The following is a 13,772-nucleotide window of genomic DNA, read 5'->3' as shown; positions in this document are numbered from 1 at the left end:
AAAAACAAAACATACATGACTCATGTTATCTTACCCAACAGATGGCCAGAATTGTCCGTCCTTCATATCTGACTAGAAATATCCTCCTTTCATCCATACTTCAAATCTCTATGAAATCTAGCTGAGGTTTATTTTTAGGGCTGTTACAAGTAGAGTGCAACATTACTTTTCAGTAAACAAGAGGGCCATGGCCCTTAATGTTCATCTGACAATTGACGAATTGATTGACAAAGAACAGAATTCACTGATGGTGGTCTGACATCTGACAAATCTGATGCTTTCAAATTTTGAACATTCCTTGAAAGTATCAGAAACTCAGAAATGGTAGGCTATGTAAAGGAAAAACAGTTGCACCAACATGTTGCAAAATAACTACTGTGGTTAGCATGTTGAAGTTTTGATCAGACTTTAAAGTAAAAAACAAATCATCTCTTTCTTTTCATTACAAAATAAAATTTTGGACCAAAGCGTAAAAATAAGATTTGGTCAGGACAACCTCAGAAACACTTCATTCATGTTTGATATTATTGTCACTCCCTGATAATGTTTCAGGGCAAATTTGGTTGAAATCTACCCAGGTATTAAGAAGGATTTGCTTTGAAGCAAATACTAGCTATGTAAATACCATTCAAAAAGTGCAATTTAGCATAATCATAACTTAGCAAAATTTTTCCAGCACTAAGCACAAAATTTATTTTACTGTTGAAGAACATATGTTTAGAGTAATGCATTACTTCAATATGTTTTACTGTTGACAAAGACGGGACAGCAAATAATTCCCACTTGGATGGGTATCTGGGTATACATTTTTTAACCTGATCACTCCTCCAACCTAACCCATCTCTGTGTTCTTGTAACAGCCCTATTTATAATGTACTATTCCCAACAATATTCAGGGTGCACATATGTGCCCTGAACTTTTTAGACAAACCAATGATTGTGCGGTATATAATTAACATCACGGCCGATAAGCCTCTGCTCAAAACACTGATAACTCAAGTCATATACGTTTTGTAGTAGGTCCTATTTCATATATTACTATATATAATATATTTAACAAGAGGGCCATGGCCCTTAACAGTCATCTAATAACCGATGCGTTGATGGACAAACCACAAGATTGCAGATGATAGTCTAATTGCCCTCCTCTATTAATTTTTCAGACAAAATTTAAATGAAATCTATTAAAACCTTAAAATACTGTAAATTTCCTTTTCGGTGGCTTGCCCCAAGACCCTAGGAGTCCAATCAACTTTCTGAATTTAAAAAATGACAACCCACTTTCAATAATGTTTCACACCAAATTTGGTTGAAATTTACCCAGGCATTAATAAGGAGTAGCATTCTGAAGCAAAATATTGACTAACTCTCCTTTTAAAGCCCCATCCCTAAGACTTTAGGGAGCGAATCAACCTCCTGAATCTATGAACTGATTTTTCACTCTCAATGATGTTTTAGACCAAATGTGGTTGATATCTGCTTAGGCGTTAAGGAGGAGTAGTGTTTTAAACAAAAGTTTACAGATGGCGGAGGGCACACGACAACGGATGATGCACGGATGATGCATGGATGATGCATTTAAAACCAAATGTCAATATAATTCAAGATGTCCGCCTTCTATGAATGTTTGAAATGAGAGGTTCTATTATTTCCAGGAATCCATGTTCAAATTCTTCCTCAGAGAACCGAGATATAGAGTCACGTGCATTCTTCCTTATGTCAAGTCGTTCCCGTGGAGTCAGACTAAATATTGTGTCCATAGCATGAGAATATGATTGGACATCTTCAGCCAGGTAACCTGTTATCTGGTCATGGTGATTGACCACTATGTCCAGTTTTGGCCCTCCTGAGTTGTGAGCCAGGACAACAGTCCCTGCAGCCATTAATTCCACAACACCTGTAAAGAAGACAAAATTTTAAGGGAAAACCTTCATGGTTATTTTCCACAAATTATAAGGTAGAGAAATATAGAGGATGACACAGATATATATGTATGTCATCAGCATTGTTCATCAATATTCAACGTTAATAATTTAAAACGGTCATTCAGGAAATAAAAAAAAAAGTTTCCCAACCCTCAGGAAAACTGACAAAATCGTAAAAACTTTATTTTAAAAAATGACTACCAAGTTTATTTACTACCTAGTACATTTAGACAAATTGTGACATAAATCTCTATTATGCAATAAAAATTTATAACTACAAAAAATCAGATTAAAGTTTTCATTTGCATTTCACTGCCACTGTATGATCCTTCTAATGAAGTTAGAGGACAATGAATGCCATTTTTAACAATCAGATTGTTTAAGATAAAACTTTAAAATGCTACCATTAATATATCAGTAAATTTGTCAAAAATTGATGGAAAATAAATTACTGAAAATGTTGATTATTAAATTAATAAATAAATAAAATTTCCATCAGCTAACTTTATCATACCTAATACTAGCAATACATGTAGAGAGTTATTTCCCTTGTATTATAACTAGTCAGCAGATGATAGATGTTTTAAAATTGTTGAGGACATGAAAAGTTAAAGCTGGAAATGTGGTTTTTTCCAGAAGTGTACATACCGATACCAAAGTGTTCATTCCACATGGTATGCAGACCCACCACTGATGTAGCCATCAACTCCTTCAGCTCCTGGAAACTCACATTAAGTTTAAATTCCACGTATTCTGTAATATCGAGTGATTCACACTGCTGTTTTAAACATTCTACTAGGTCATTATCTCCCCTGTTGCGACAGCTTCCCACAAGAATAAGTTTATATTTATTTCGTTCTGTCTCTGGTTTTTTCAGCAGAAAGTGATGAAAGGAATCAATTTGTAATGCATGGTCCTTTTCAGGTCTAAACTGGGCGATAGATACAATGTTTAGTGTTGGCGAGTCAATCTGTTCCTTTAGGTAGATTTTGGTGAAGTCTGATGTGTCACAGGGTGGGAACAGTATGCTGGTGTGGACGGTAGGTTGCCAGAGTTGTTTGATGTGACCGTAGGTCCAGCTAGAGTTGACCATCACAGCGTGACACCGTTTACCAGCCAATCCGTAAAGATATGCAAAGGCTTTGTAGTAATGAAGTTTCACCGTGCTGAGGAGTCGGCTCTGTGAGATAAATGTTGCATTATTAAAAGCCTCTGTACGTGACGCCACTTTTCCCAACATGTCGGTACTTATCGTGGGATAGTGAACGTAACAACATACCTGACATCTTCCAAAGTATTCAAACAAAGGAATAGTGAACGTATACCCCATGGTATCTATGAAGACATCTGGTACAAAGGCAAGCAACGCCTCCCAGCCAAGGAGAACTGAACCAAGACTCTGACCTAACAGGGTGAACCTGGGGTACTTGACAGCTTCAACCCATCGACGACGCTTCAGAAAGATGAAATGGACATGTGACTTTAGGGTGATATTGAATCGCTGACGGGCACGCTCCAGAATCTGTGGACCAGTAACATCCGTGTCTCCTGTGTATACAACACAGTTGACATTGGGATACCTACAAATACAGACAAAACCATCATACACTGATCTACCATACATATCCAGCAATAAGCTCATGTTTTGTAATAAGCCCACCTCTCCAACTTTGCCCCGTTTAAAATCTTTGGTCCAGTTTTCATAACCATCATAGTCAGCTTCATCAATATATTCATTTTATTTATCTATCTTATAACAATTGAAAAAACAAGTTATTTCTTTGACTAATCACTCTAGTTGGCTCGGATGTAGGCAGGTGAGCCAGGGATCTCACTGTGAGAGAAATCAAGAATCCATGGGGAAATCCCAAACAAATGACCACATGCTTTTTCAGGTCTGTCTTAAAGAATCAAACCTCCACATGTCTAGGCTGAAAGGCAAGTGTATTATCGCTGCACCATCTGACCACCCAGCACCATCAATCAAATGTATATCTCTGTCTGCCTTCATTAATTCTATTTTAGACTTCATATCTAAAACAAATACCCTTAACTCTAAGAAGTAAATTGTTTAGTAATTCTAAGAATACTGGTACTTTAAACCAGGTAAAAATTTTCAAAACATCTCATCTGATATTTGTAGTGTTATCAATATTTTTGTTGGATTTCTTGTTAAATGAGGATGGTGTACAATTTTACTTGATTATCATAAAAAGAGAACATCGAAAAAATTATGATATCTTTAAATTTCAATTGTCAGTTACTATGTTTTATTTGTTTATACAGGGATTAATGTTCTCAAAACAGCCAGGGTTGTATGGTGTCGTTGACAACAGATAAGTTCAAAATGGTTGGAAAGAGAAATGAAGGAGTATTCAATGTTTTTGAAACAAAATCTCTGTCTATACATAAATTATTGGAAAGTATCTAACAAGAGGGGTTGTGTTGAGTCTCTCGTCTCTATAAGTAGATTATAAGTATTGGACCAGGGTTTTGTGTCCTTCAAACGATATCATGCGGAAAGCAGCATCCAGACGGACGGAACCCATTTGAATATCCCCCCCCCAACTTTGTTGAGCAAGGGATAATAAAAAGTGAATTTAATCCATAGTCCGATGGAAAGTCTCAATTCACACTCTACATACTAATGTTAACCCTATTTCCCGCTAATACACATGAAAACAGACATGTGCTCATGGCATCTGTGTCATTGTCATATCCGACATGAAGGGAAATAAATAAAACCTATCAATTTCTAAACAGTTCAATGTGTAAGTGTTTCAAAAGATAATCAAATTATAATCAACATATTTTTCAAAGTCCAAAACAGGCCACTGTCTTTGACGATTGTTAGTTTTCTGTCTGTATGGTTAGTGTGATATTTTCAACCACTTTATCAAGGTTTGGCATGATACTCACTAGGATAGTCTATTTAGGTGTATTATAAGCATTGAACCAGGGATCACGTCAAGCCCCTAGTCTATATTGGCTTATTATAAGCATTAAACCAGGGATCGTGTTGAGTCCCTAGTCTATATAGGTTTAATAAGCATTGAACCAGGGATTGTGTTGAGTCCCTAGTCTATATAGGTGTATTAAAGGTAATGGATCAGGTATTTATTAAAGTCCATATGAGAAGCTTGTAACATATTAACAAGAACCTTGACATAATTTTCGAAATTTACAAAAAATAAAATATTCACAACTATTCAGGGACAATCTTTGTCAACCCATCAATCAAGGTATCCCTAAGGAAGGCCTTAAATTAAAGATTTTTAAAAGAAAATGCTTTCTGGAAATGGCACATCTCTATGATCAAATATGTCTGAGATTAAACAAAAGACTTGTGCTTTTGTAACAAGAGATCTTACAGGGATATTGCCATCAACCATTGTTCGATATCTATTTGTTCTTTAAAAGTTGGATCTTTTCCCTTATTTGCTCTTTTCTTCTTGTCTGTTTTTGCTCTTAATTATATGAAATTTGAACATTCTTTAGAAGAAATAGCGATGTAAATCTTTCAATGTTGAAATCCAAGATGGCCACCTGTCATCCATGTTCTTTTTCTGATCAGTCCAAAACTCAAACAGGTACAACAATGGAGGGAGGGGAACCATCATATGAAATATAAGATAGATTCACCAGGTACTTCTCGAGAAGTACCATTAACAACCTTTCTTTTTCGAAATCCAAGATGGCCATCTGTGGGCCATTTTGTTTTTCTGATCAGTCCCAACATCAAAGAGGCACAACTAGGGAGCAAAGCGAAGAAAGATCCATCTAGCACTTTTCATGAAATACTGATAACAGAAGATTTTTATGGATGGAAGACAGATGGACCATTGATGCAGGGTGATTTGAATAGCAAACCATCTTATGATGGCAGATTAAAAATGAAAACAAAAGGAAAAAATTTTCTTCAAATTTAACAAGTGGCCAGAATACAAAGGTTCATCACACTTAGTGATAGGTGGAGTCAGGGAGAAGAAAACCCTGTCACCAACCAACCACCCAATTGGTTTTACTTATTGTTGCTTTACATCCTATTAACAGTCAGGACTACTGATAAACACAGTGAAATGGAGTCGGCCACTATGTCCCCTAACCCACCAATTAACTTAACAATAACTTACTATAATATTCAGTTTTACATCTCTTCTTGCATGTTGAAATATGTGTCAAGACTACCTCATAGACTAATACATTATCTTTGTTGTACACCTTGAATCTGAATTCAGAAATTCTTAAATTCAAAACAATATCATCTTGAATCCAGATACAACTTTTTACTGAGGAGGACCAGAAATAGCAGTAGACAGTCCTAAGGACTTTTTAATTAGGGGTGGTTCTGATCCTCACCTTCGCTGTATTGATCTAATGGCGACCCACAACACCCTCTCTCCACCGCCACCTGCATTACAATATGGGTGGAAAAATCCAATGACAGGAGTTATCTCCCCTGATTTGGTTTTTCTAATGTGTGGAAGCTGGAATGCTGAGCGGCGTTGTATCCAGTACCTCAGGAATGTGGTTGCTATGGCAACAACGATGATGAATATGATACAGATGCATATCAGTGAAGTCAACATTTCGGACAGAAAACTGCAAAATATGAGAAAAAAAAATTGTAAATTCTTTTGATCAGTATTTTTGTATATTTACAACCCTAGTTTCTAAAACAGAAAGCAGTAATTTTAATACAAAGCATGATATTCACAGCTTGTAGGCATCAACCATTGTGATGTACCATGCACCATAATAATCATTAAAACAATGTTTGGAAAGTGTCAAGATGGATCCAGATTTTTGTTCCTGACAAAATTTTTCACTATGTGGAGAATGAATCAAAGGAAATTTGAACATGAACTTTGCTTCCTTCAAGGCACAACCAGACCTGATCAAACCAAATTCAAGGCCATTTCATGGCCTTTTTAAGATCTAAATGAAATTAAGCAGACAAAAATAAAGACAGATTACATGTACATTATTTTTCATAATGTCTGATCATGCTTTAGACTTAAGTGCTGATTCATATCACACATTTTCTAAAAGTCTATCAGAGTGAGATACTAAATGCAATTCCATTTGAACTGTCACCGTTTTAATTGACTGATTTAAACAAAGATTTAGTCTTCCAATTTGGATTAAAATTCCATTTCCTCTTATTCATGTCTGTGTGTGATTGTATATAATAGTGAATTTCCTATTCAAGGACTTTTCATGACCAAAAATAAATTTGAAGTCATCCAAGGCCACACAGTAAAATTTTGACTTTCCAAGAGTGTTCCTAACCTGTACTTGATTCATTTCATAAAACTACTTTTGTTTGTTGATCAGATTTGTATGAACGGAAATCTCAGAATACATCATGTAGACAAGAGGAAGGCTAGCACATGGTATCTTTAATCTCCTGTTTCTAAACGTATGTTTCAATTTGCAGAGGTTCAAGCACCAAGTGATAGCTTATTTCAATGAAGCAGCACTTTTTCCTGAAAATCTTTGAAATTATCAATTTGAGAAAAAGAACTATTTTGGCATGTATTGATCACCTCAAACTCAAACAAGTTCACTTAATTCAGTATGATATATAAACAAGTTTAGAATCTATTTATCATATTCCTTAGACAATAAGAGCAACTCTTATTGATTTCCCTATATGACAGAAAAAAAAATCCATGCAGACATGATGTTTTCCCCCTTTAACTTCAGATACAATAATTTGTGATTTAGTTATGAAAGCAATTCTATTACTAAACATACAAATGTGTGTCTTTTTTATATTAAGGACACGAGTACTTTTACGTTTGAACAAGCTACTGTCATGTGACTTTTTTTTTAGCTTAAAGCTTTTTTAAAGAGCAGTTACAAAACGACTTAAGTTAACAGCAATAGTATTGCCAAAGCGGCGGACGTACACAGATAAATACCGATGTGGATCTTCAGAACTACTGTTTATTTTGACCAATTCCCCTGTAGATGAATGTCTGTTAGTCAAATTAACACTGTACGAAGACGCAGCTTGAACAAGTTTTTTGATAATTTTTCAACGAAACGCGAAGTTTAATGCAGACATTTTTCAGTAAGAAAAATAAAAATGTTTCCTTAAATAAGTTTCATTTAAAGGTAAAAATATCACAAGTATTATATGAACGCATCCATATATGCCATGCCCCATTACGTGTTCGCATCACGACTCAAGTAGGATAGTATTGACCTGAAATATTGTTGAATCAAGCCAGCGAACTGTTTCATCACCTCCATATTGTTTTACAAACGTGTTTCCGGTTCCTGTGAACAAATATATCGTTCAGAAATATTACGTTGAAATAAGTTTAGGCTTGATGCTTTATAATCAAAGAAATAACCTATTTCCATGACCACTGATATGATAACGAAATTTAGTGTAATGTATCTTATCGTCTTGAAATAAACTTGACACAAGCGTGTTCTTACCTCCCCTGCTTTGGAGCTCTTCATTACAGGTGTTCATTTCCAATGGAGCGGAACCGTCAAAACAAACTACTTGACTATTTGTTTTTATTGCTTTCTGCAAAAACAAAACATCCAACGACTTGGAAAACTACACTGAGGTAAGCTTAATCGTTTTGATGAATATTTCCACAGCTAACATAAGTCATCACATACAAGAAATCTTCCGATAAAAACAAACAAACAAAAAATTGCGTTTTACAATGGTTTACTACTACTAACACATAGACTGCTACCAGAAACCACATTTTCCTGATAGGCCCAACAAACCGTAACAAAAGAGTTCAAATGCAATTCGGACTACACAATATTGCTTGCTCAGTATATAGATGCATTCCTATCTTTATCGATCCTTGGTTTTACCATATTCCTTTCATTATACTGTAGTCTTTTAAAAAATATTTTGCAAGAAATAAAATACCGAGAGACACTCACAAATTTTGTATAGCTATAATACATTTAATCACATTTTAACATCCATATTTATTCCAAGGTGTAGTGTTGTTGAGAGATGTTTAACTTGGAATGAGACCAAATAAACATAACAGCAATGTTTAAAGTATAGCCGAGAGCTTTTTGGCTACACACACAGTGGAGTGACTCAACTGTGTTGTCTCATAAATCATTTTTATCCTGCAGAAAGCCCAGACAGGCAAAACTTTGACCTCTGACTGAAATTAGAATACAACAGTTGTTATGGTTTCTACTGAAATTATAGTAGATATAGGTGGGCTATTACCAAGCATGGGCTTCTTTTCTGATAAATATGTTTTTTTTTTGTAGCTGTTACATAATCGGTTTAGAAATGCTGACATGCTCAATGACCTGCTGGTTACACTAATTTAATTGTGATATCTTGTGATAAGTAATCTCATAAAAAACTGCAAGTTACAGCCCTTTGTGGAACACTCTTTCTTGGGCACTGTCAATTTCAATCACAAAATTTATAAATGGAAATAATGGTTGAGTGGCGTTGTACAAGGAGTAAGAGTTATAGCCCTTTGTAACAATGTAATTTATCAATTCTGAATTCTGAAAATGTACTTCTAACTTCCCACTTTAACACCAATGTAGTGAATACAGAGTATGAGAGACAGTCTATAGTCAATAAGTAGCTCCTGGCATAACTATACTATACTATAAATATAGGGAGGTAGTGCAGTGCTTCAAATGGCAGCTACATAATAGATCCAAGCAGGGGAGTTTTTACTTCACAATTAACACGGACGATATCGTGATTTTGGTGAAAGATAAACCTTAATTGTGGGTTGATTTAATGGTGGCCATGCATGATCGTGATCTTGCTGGAAAAACATTGTGTTCGATGATGGTATTAGTTTAAAGTTCATTGGAGAACTAAATTTACATGGTGAGAGTTGTTGTTGAAACAGAAGATGGATACCCTTCTACAATAACTAGTCTTATTGTCTTAATTTTTCAGGGATGTCTGTGTAAATCTTTCTTTTTTTTCATATTTTGCTATTGTTTCATCAATTTTGTATTAGTTTTTATGCTAAGAGCATTTTCAATGCTCTTCAGCATGTTGCTGTCGCCCCTGGCCCTGAGTATCAGTACTTCGTTTTCATTGGTTCATAAATCGAAAGTTTACTCCTACTCCATCTGCCGGACATTACCGTAATCATTGGATTATCGCCCCTACAAGTTGCTGATCCTAGTCATTAAATGAAACAACCTTATCGACATTTTCTTCATTACTTTAAATCAAGAAAACGTTTTGTGTTGTGTATTAATGATAATCAGACATCGAAATTTGTAAATACAATGACAAAGACTCACGTTTTATGGTGGTAAATCTCGCGAGGCGATGCCAATATGGCGGCTGAACTTTCTTTTCCGCGCGATGCATTGTGGGAGTCATATCTTTCTTTTTTTTTTCTTTTTCGAAAATTTTCATCCCGTTTAATACTGTTGAAAACTTTTGAAAATACTGAAATATGTAGTTGAAAATAAGAATGAAACTAAAATAAGAATGATTTAGAGTAGCATAAAATTTTGACGGAAACAGCCGGGGTGCTCGGTGCTGCCCCGGAAAGAAGACGGCGGCTGAAAGAAGATGTAGGTAAGTATCACTATATATATAAGCTGAATTTAGTGTCAATACTTATACTGAACTAGCAATTGCATTTTTTGCAACAATTCATTTGAAATGAGCCATCGCATGTATTGAATTTAGGCTCGACGCGCAAGCTGGGCACTGCCGCCATGGCACTTTTTTTCAAAATAGTTTCAAGACTTTTCCTTTGGCTTTGAAGCAGTATGCATTTGAAAAATGTTATGTAAGCATCTAGCACATTTTTGTTGCTTCCGTAAAGTATTTCAGTATTTTGAAATGGATTTATTTTTGAATGATCGTTTCATAATGGTCTCATTGCAGTCACTTCTGTCAGTGGCCCAACATATCGGAAATTAAGCAGAAAAAAAACTTATCCGTAATATTGTACTGTACTACTTACGCTACCGTGAATAGATCTAGGAATCTATCTGTGTAATATATCGATTTTACTTTAAAATATCGGTCACTGTCCGTGCTATTGTAGATCTAGCTCTTTCAAATTTTTAATCGGAGATAATTTATAAGTACCCCAAGGCCAGGATATGAGTACCCCAAGGCCAGGATATGAAATCGTACGGGAACTCTACAGGTATGCCAATTGTAAGGTTTACATGTGAAGTTAATATAATTAGTTTTAGCTTAAATTTAGTTTTTGTCTTTCTGACATGATGTCTCATTAATTCTGTTGAAGAGTGATGCATGTGAACGATTGCAATATAAAGATTGGGAATAATGAAGATGTCAGTTAACATCTGAATCCCGGAAGGTGTTTTAATAAAGATTAGGATAAACCTAGCAAAGTGTTAGATCCCAGTGTGAATGTGTAAAGTGTAAGGTCCCAGTGTGAATGTGTAAAGTGTAATTGGTACAATTCTTATTATGCCTGAACTTTTAATATATGTACTGTATTTGTTCATTTCATTTCAGTATTATGTCAACTGCATCCACTTGCAGTTCAACACTTTTGATTCATCAATTTTACACAGCCCTAGACTCAATATTTGTCATTAATTGTCGACTGTTTTTTAGCGTTTTAGAGTTTTGTTTCCATGGTGAATGGAATGAAATGGGATAAATAGTCAAACCAATACCCCTCGAGAGCTAATTAAGATATTGCAGTATTACCACTTTGGGCCTTATTAAAAGTCAAATTGAAACTTTAAGAAACTCAAGTGAGTACAACAATAAGATGTCAATAATCAATGAAACTGATTGATTGAGAGGACATTTTCTTAGTACAGTTAACCAGGCTTTGTAGTGGTTTGTTCAGAACTGTAGTTCTGGTTAAGTAACCATTAATTATGTCCTTTCAGCTACAATGACATACATTTTTGAAATACCTCTACTGTAGCTAAATGTGGCATTTGTAATAGACATAGCCAAAGTTAATTTTGTGATAGAAGTAGCCAAAGTTAATTTTAGGATCAGTTAGGACAGCTAATGTTTGTAACGGGCATGGGTTCAATTACATGATGATGTAATTAAATAAATTTAAATTATGTTATGAAAATGGCATTTCCATTACAGGTATTTTCAAAATAATTAGATTACCATTACATGACGGTCCAATGTAATTAATTAAATTACACAATCTCTGTATGACCATGGTCGAGATATTATTATTTTGCTAGCTGTCCATCGCTTAATAATTTGACAGTCCTGAACGTCAAAATAAGTAATTACAGTATATTTAATATAGACTCCTATTGGGAAGTTCAAGACTATAAGCTTATACAGAAGTGTATATTTCTTGCACATAATCATAGCAATAATGAAATATAGTTATTTATTTCCCTTACTCTCTTTCAGGAGGTGGATGTCCCTGAAGAAATGAAATCTGGAATGGTAGAAGGTATCTCTATTGATTCTTCTAACTTGGAATTGGCTATTATGACCAACAATGGATTTGAGGACCTTATGGTGGAGAAAAACGTCCTTCTTTCCGGCCTCCAATTAGATGTTGAAGATGATTATTCACTTGAGGAGATGCTAACAACCATGTTGCCTTTTAAGGTCACAGTACTCTCTAAAGGCGGCAATATATTTACCATCACGAAAGAAGAATCAACAAATGGCAGAAACTTAAAAAATGTGGAAAAGATCTTCGTATACTGCATTTGTAGTAAATTTGTATACAATCTTCAATTTACTTGAGTAGAAAGATTCACTAGTTATACCAAGTTTGTGTAGAAAGGATCACTGTATACTGAGTTTGTAGTGTACATAGAAAGGTTTACTTATTTATTTTTTTTCTGAGTTTAGTGTATACAATATATATAAAAAAAACTTTTTGTAGAAAAGATCACCACATACTGAGTTTGTTGTTTACAAATGTGTAGAAAAGATCGCTGTATACCAAGTTTATGGTTTACAACTGTCTAGAAAAATCACTGCATACTGAACATATTACAACTTCTGTTTAAAACCTTCATTTAAACTTAGGCATGTATTTTTTTTTTATTCATCTTAAAAGTCCACCTACAACAATTTTGTGTATGCAATCTTGTACTAGGATATTGACATGACAAGATTACATTGCTGATCAAAGCATGGAAAGAATACTGTATCTAAAAACTGAATAAAACAAGATATAAGCATCTTTATCATGTTTTTATTATTATTATTATTTTTCAATGATGCCTGTCCACATGGAATTTGTAAGCACTCTTGTGCATTCTTATACCACCAAAAGGTGGGTAAACTGGAATCAGGTTGTCTATCCGTCCATCCATCTGTTTGTCTGTCTGTAGACACATCTTGTCTGGACAACTCAAATGAAACTTTACAGTAATATTCGGGACAATGTGTAGATGTGCATGCACCATTTTCTCTCGAAATATTGATTGCCATGGCAACTGGTCAATATAGACAGGTTTTGCATGTTGGTCAACTTCCAAACCTGTGGACCAATTTCAACAAAACTTCGCAGGAATGTCAGGGAATATGTGCACATGCCACTGTGTTTCAGAGGATGTTTCTGTGTAAAAGGTCACCATGGGGAGATAAGTAAGGCTGTGGAGATAAGTAAGGCTGTGGGTGTTGGGGGTATTAGTTATCATTTGGATTACAGTTTCAGTTATCCCTGGGCAATGTGGAGAGGATATAGTAATGATTTTGAGGATTGAATGTAGAGGTCACAGTACTTGCATAAGTACAATATGATTACCTTGTAAACGCATTGAGACTAAAACAGTTAGTATACCTCAATCAAATTTGGAACATGTATCCCTTGTGAGGAGAATTCGGTTTCTTAAGAAATTCAGGGTCAGATGTCCGAGATCAAG

At 35.0% G+C, this 13,772-nt stretch overlaps 1 protein-coding gene across 1 annotated transcript; it reads right to left on the bottom strand.

Moving 5' to 3' along the window:
• Window positions 1-248: 248 nt before the first annotated feature.
• Window positions 249-8,160, bottom strand: LOC132553138 (GDP-Man:Man(3)GlcNAc(2)-PP-Dol alpha-1,2-mannosyltransferase-like). Its single transcript, XM_060217352.1, has 4 exons — window positions 8,140-8,160; window positions 6,285-6,527; window positions 2,574-3,505; window positions 249-1,897 (listed from the first exon to the last, which is right to left on the bottom strand). Exons 2-4 carry the CDS (start codon window positions 6,512-6,514, stop codon window positions 1,602-1,604), a joined length of 1,458 nt encoding a protein of 485 aa, XP_060073335.1. The 5' UTR covers window positions 6,515-6,527; window positions 8,140-8,160; the 3' UTR covers window positions 249-1,601.
• Window positions 8,161-13,772: the final 5,612 nt, after the last annotated feature.

This window comes from Ylistrum balloti, unplaced genomic scaffold (assembly GCF_031769215.1).
Source record: "Ylistrum balloti isolate Yb309-2 unplaced genomic scaffold, AGI_CSIRO_Ybal_v1 Utg370298, whole genome shotgun sequence".
NCBI classification, from domain to species: Eukaryota; Metazoa; Mollusca; class Bivalvia; order Pectinida; family Pectinidae; genus Ylistrum; species Ylistrum balloti.
This window is presented reverse-complemented; position numbering and strand designations above follow the sequence as displayed.

What these genes read in the sequence shown, in the direction of transcription:
- LOC132553138 (XM_060217352.1), bottom strand. Translation starts at nt 6,514, where the DNA reads ATGTTGACTTCACTGATATGCATCTGTATCATATTCATCATCGTTGTT. An exon ending in ATTAGATCAATACAGCGAAG is followed by an intron (nt 3,506 to 6,284) that starts GTGAGGATCAGA and finishes CTGTATTTGTAG; the next exon opens with GTATCCCAATGTCAACTGTG. An exon ending in GAATGAACACTTTGGTATCG is followed by an intron (nt 1,898 to 2,573) that starts GTATGTACACTT and finishes TCTTCTTTACAG; the next exon opens with GTGTTGTGGAATTAATGGCT.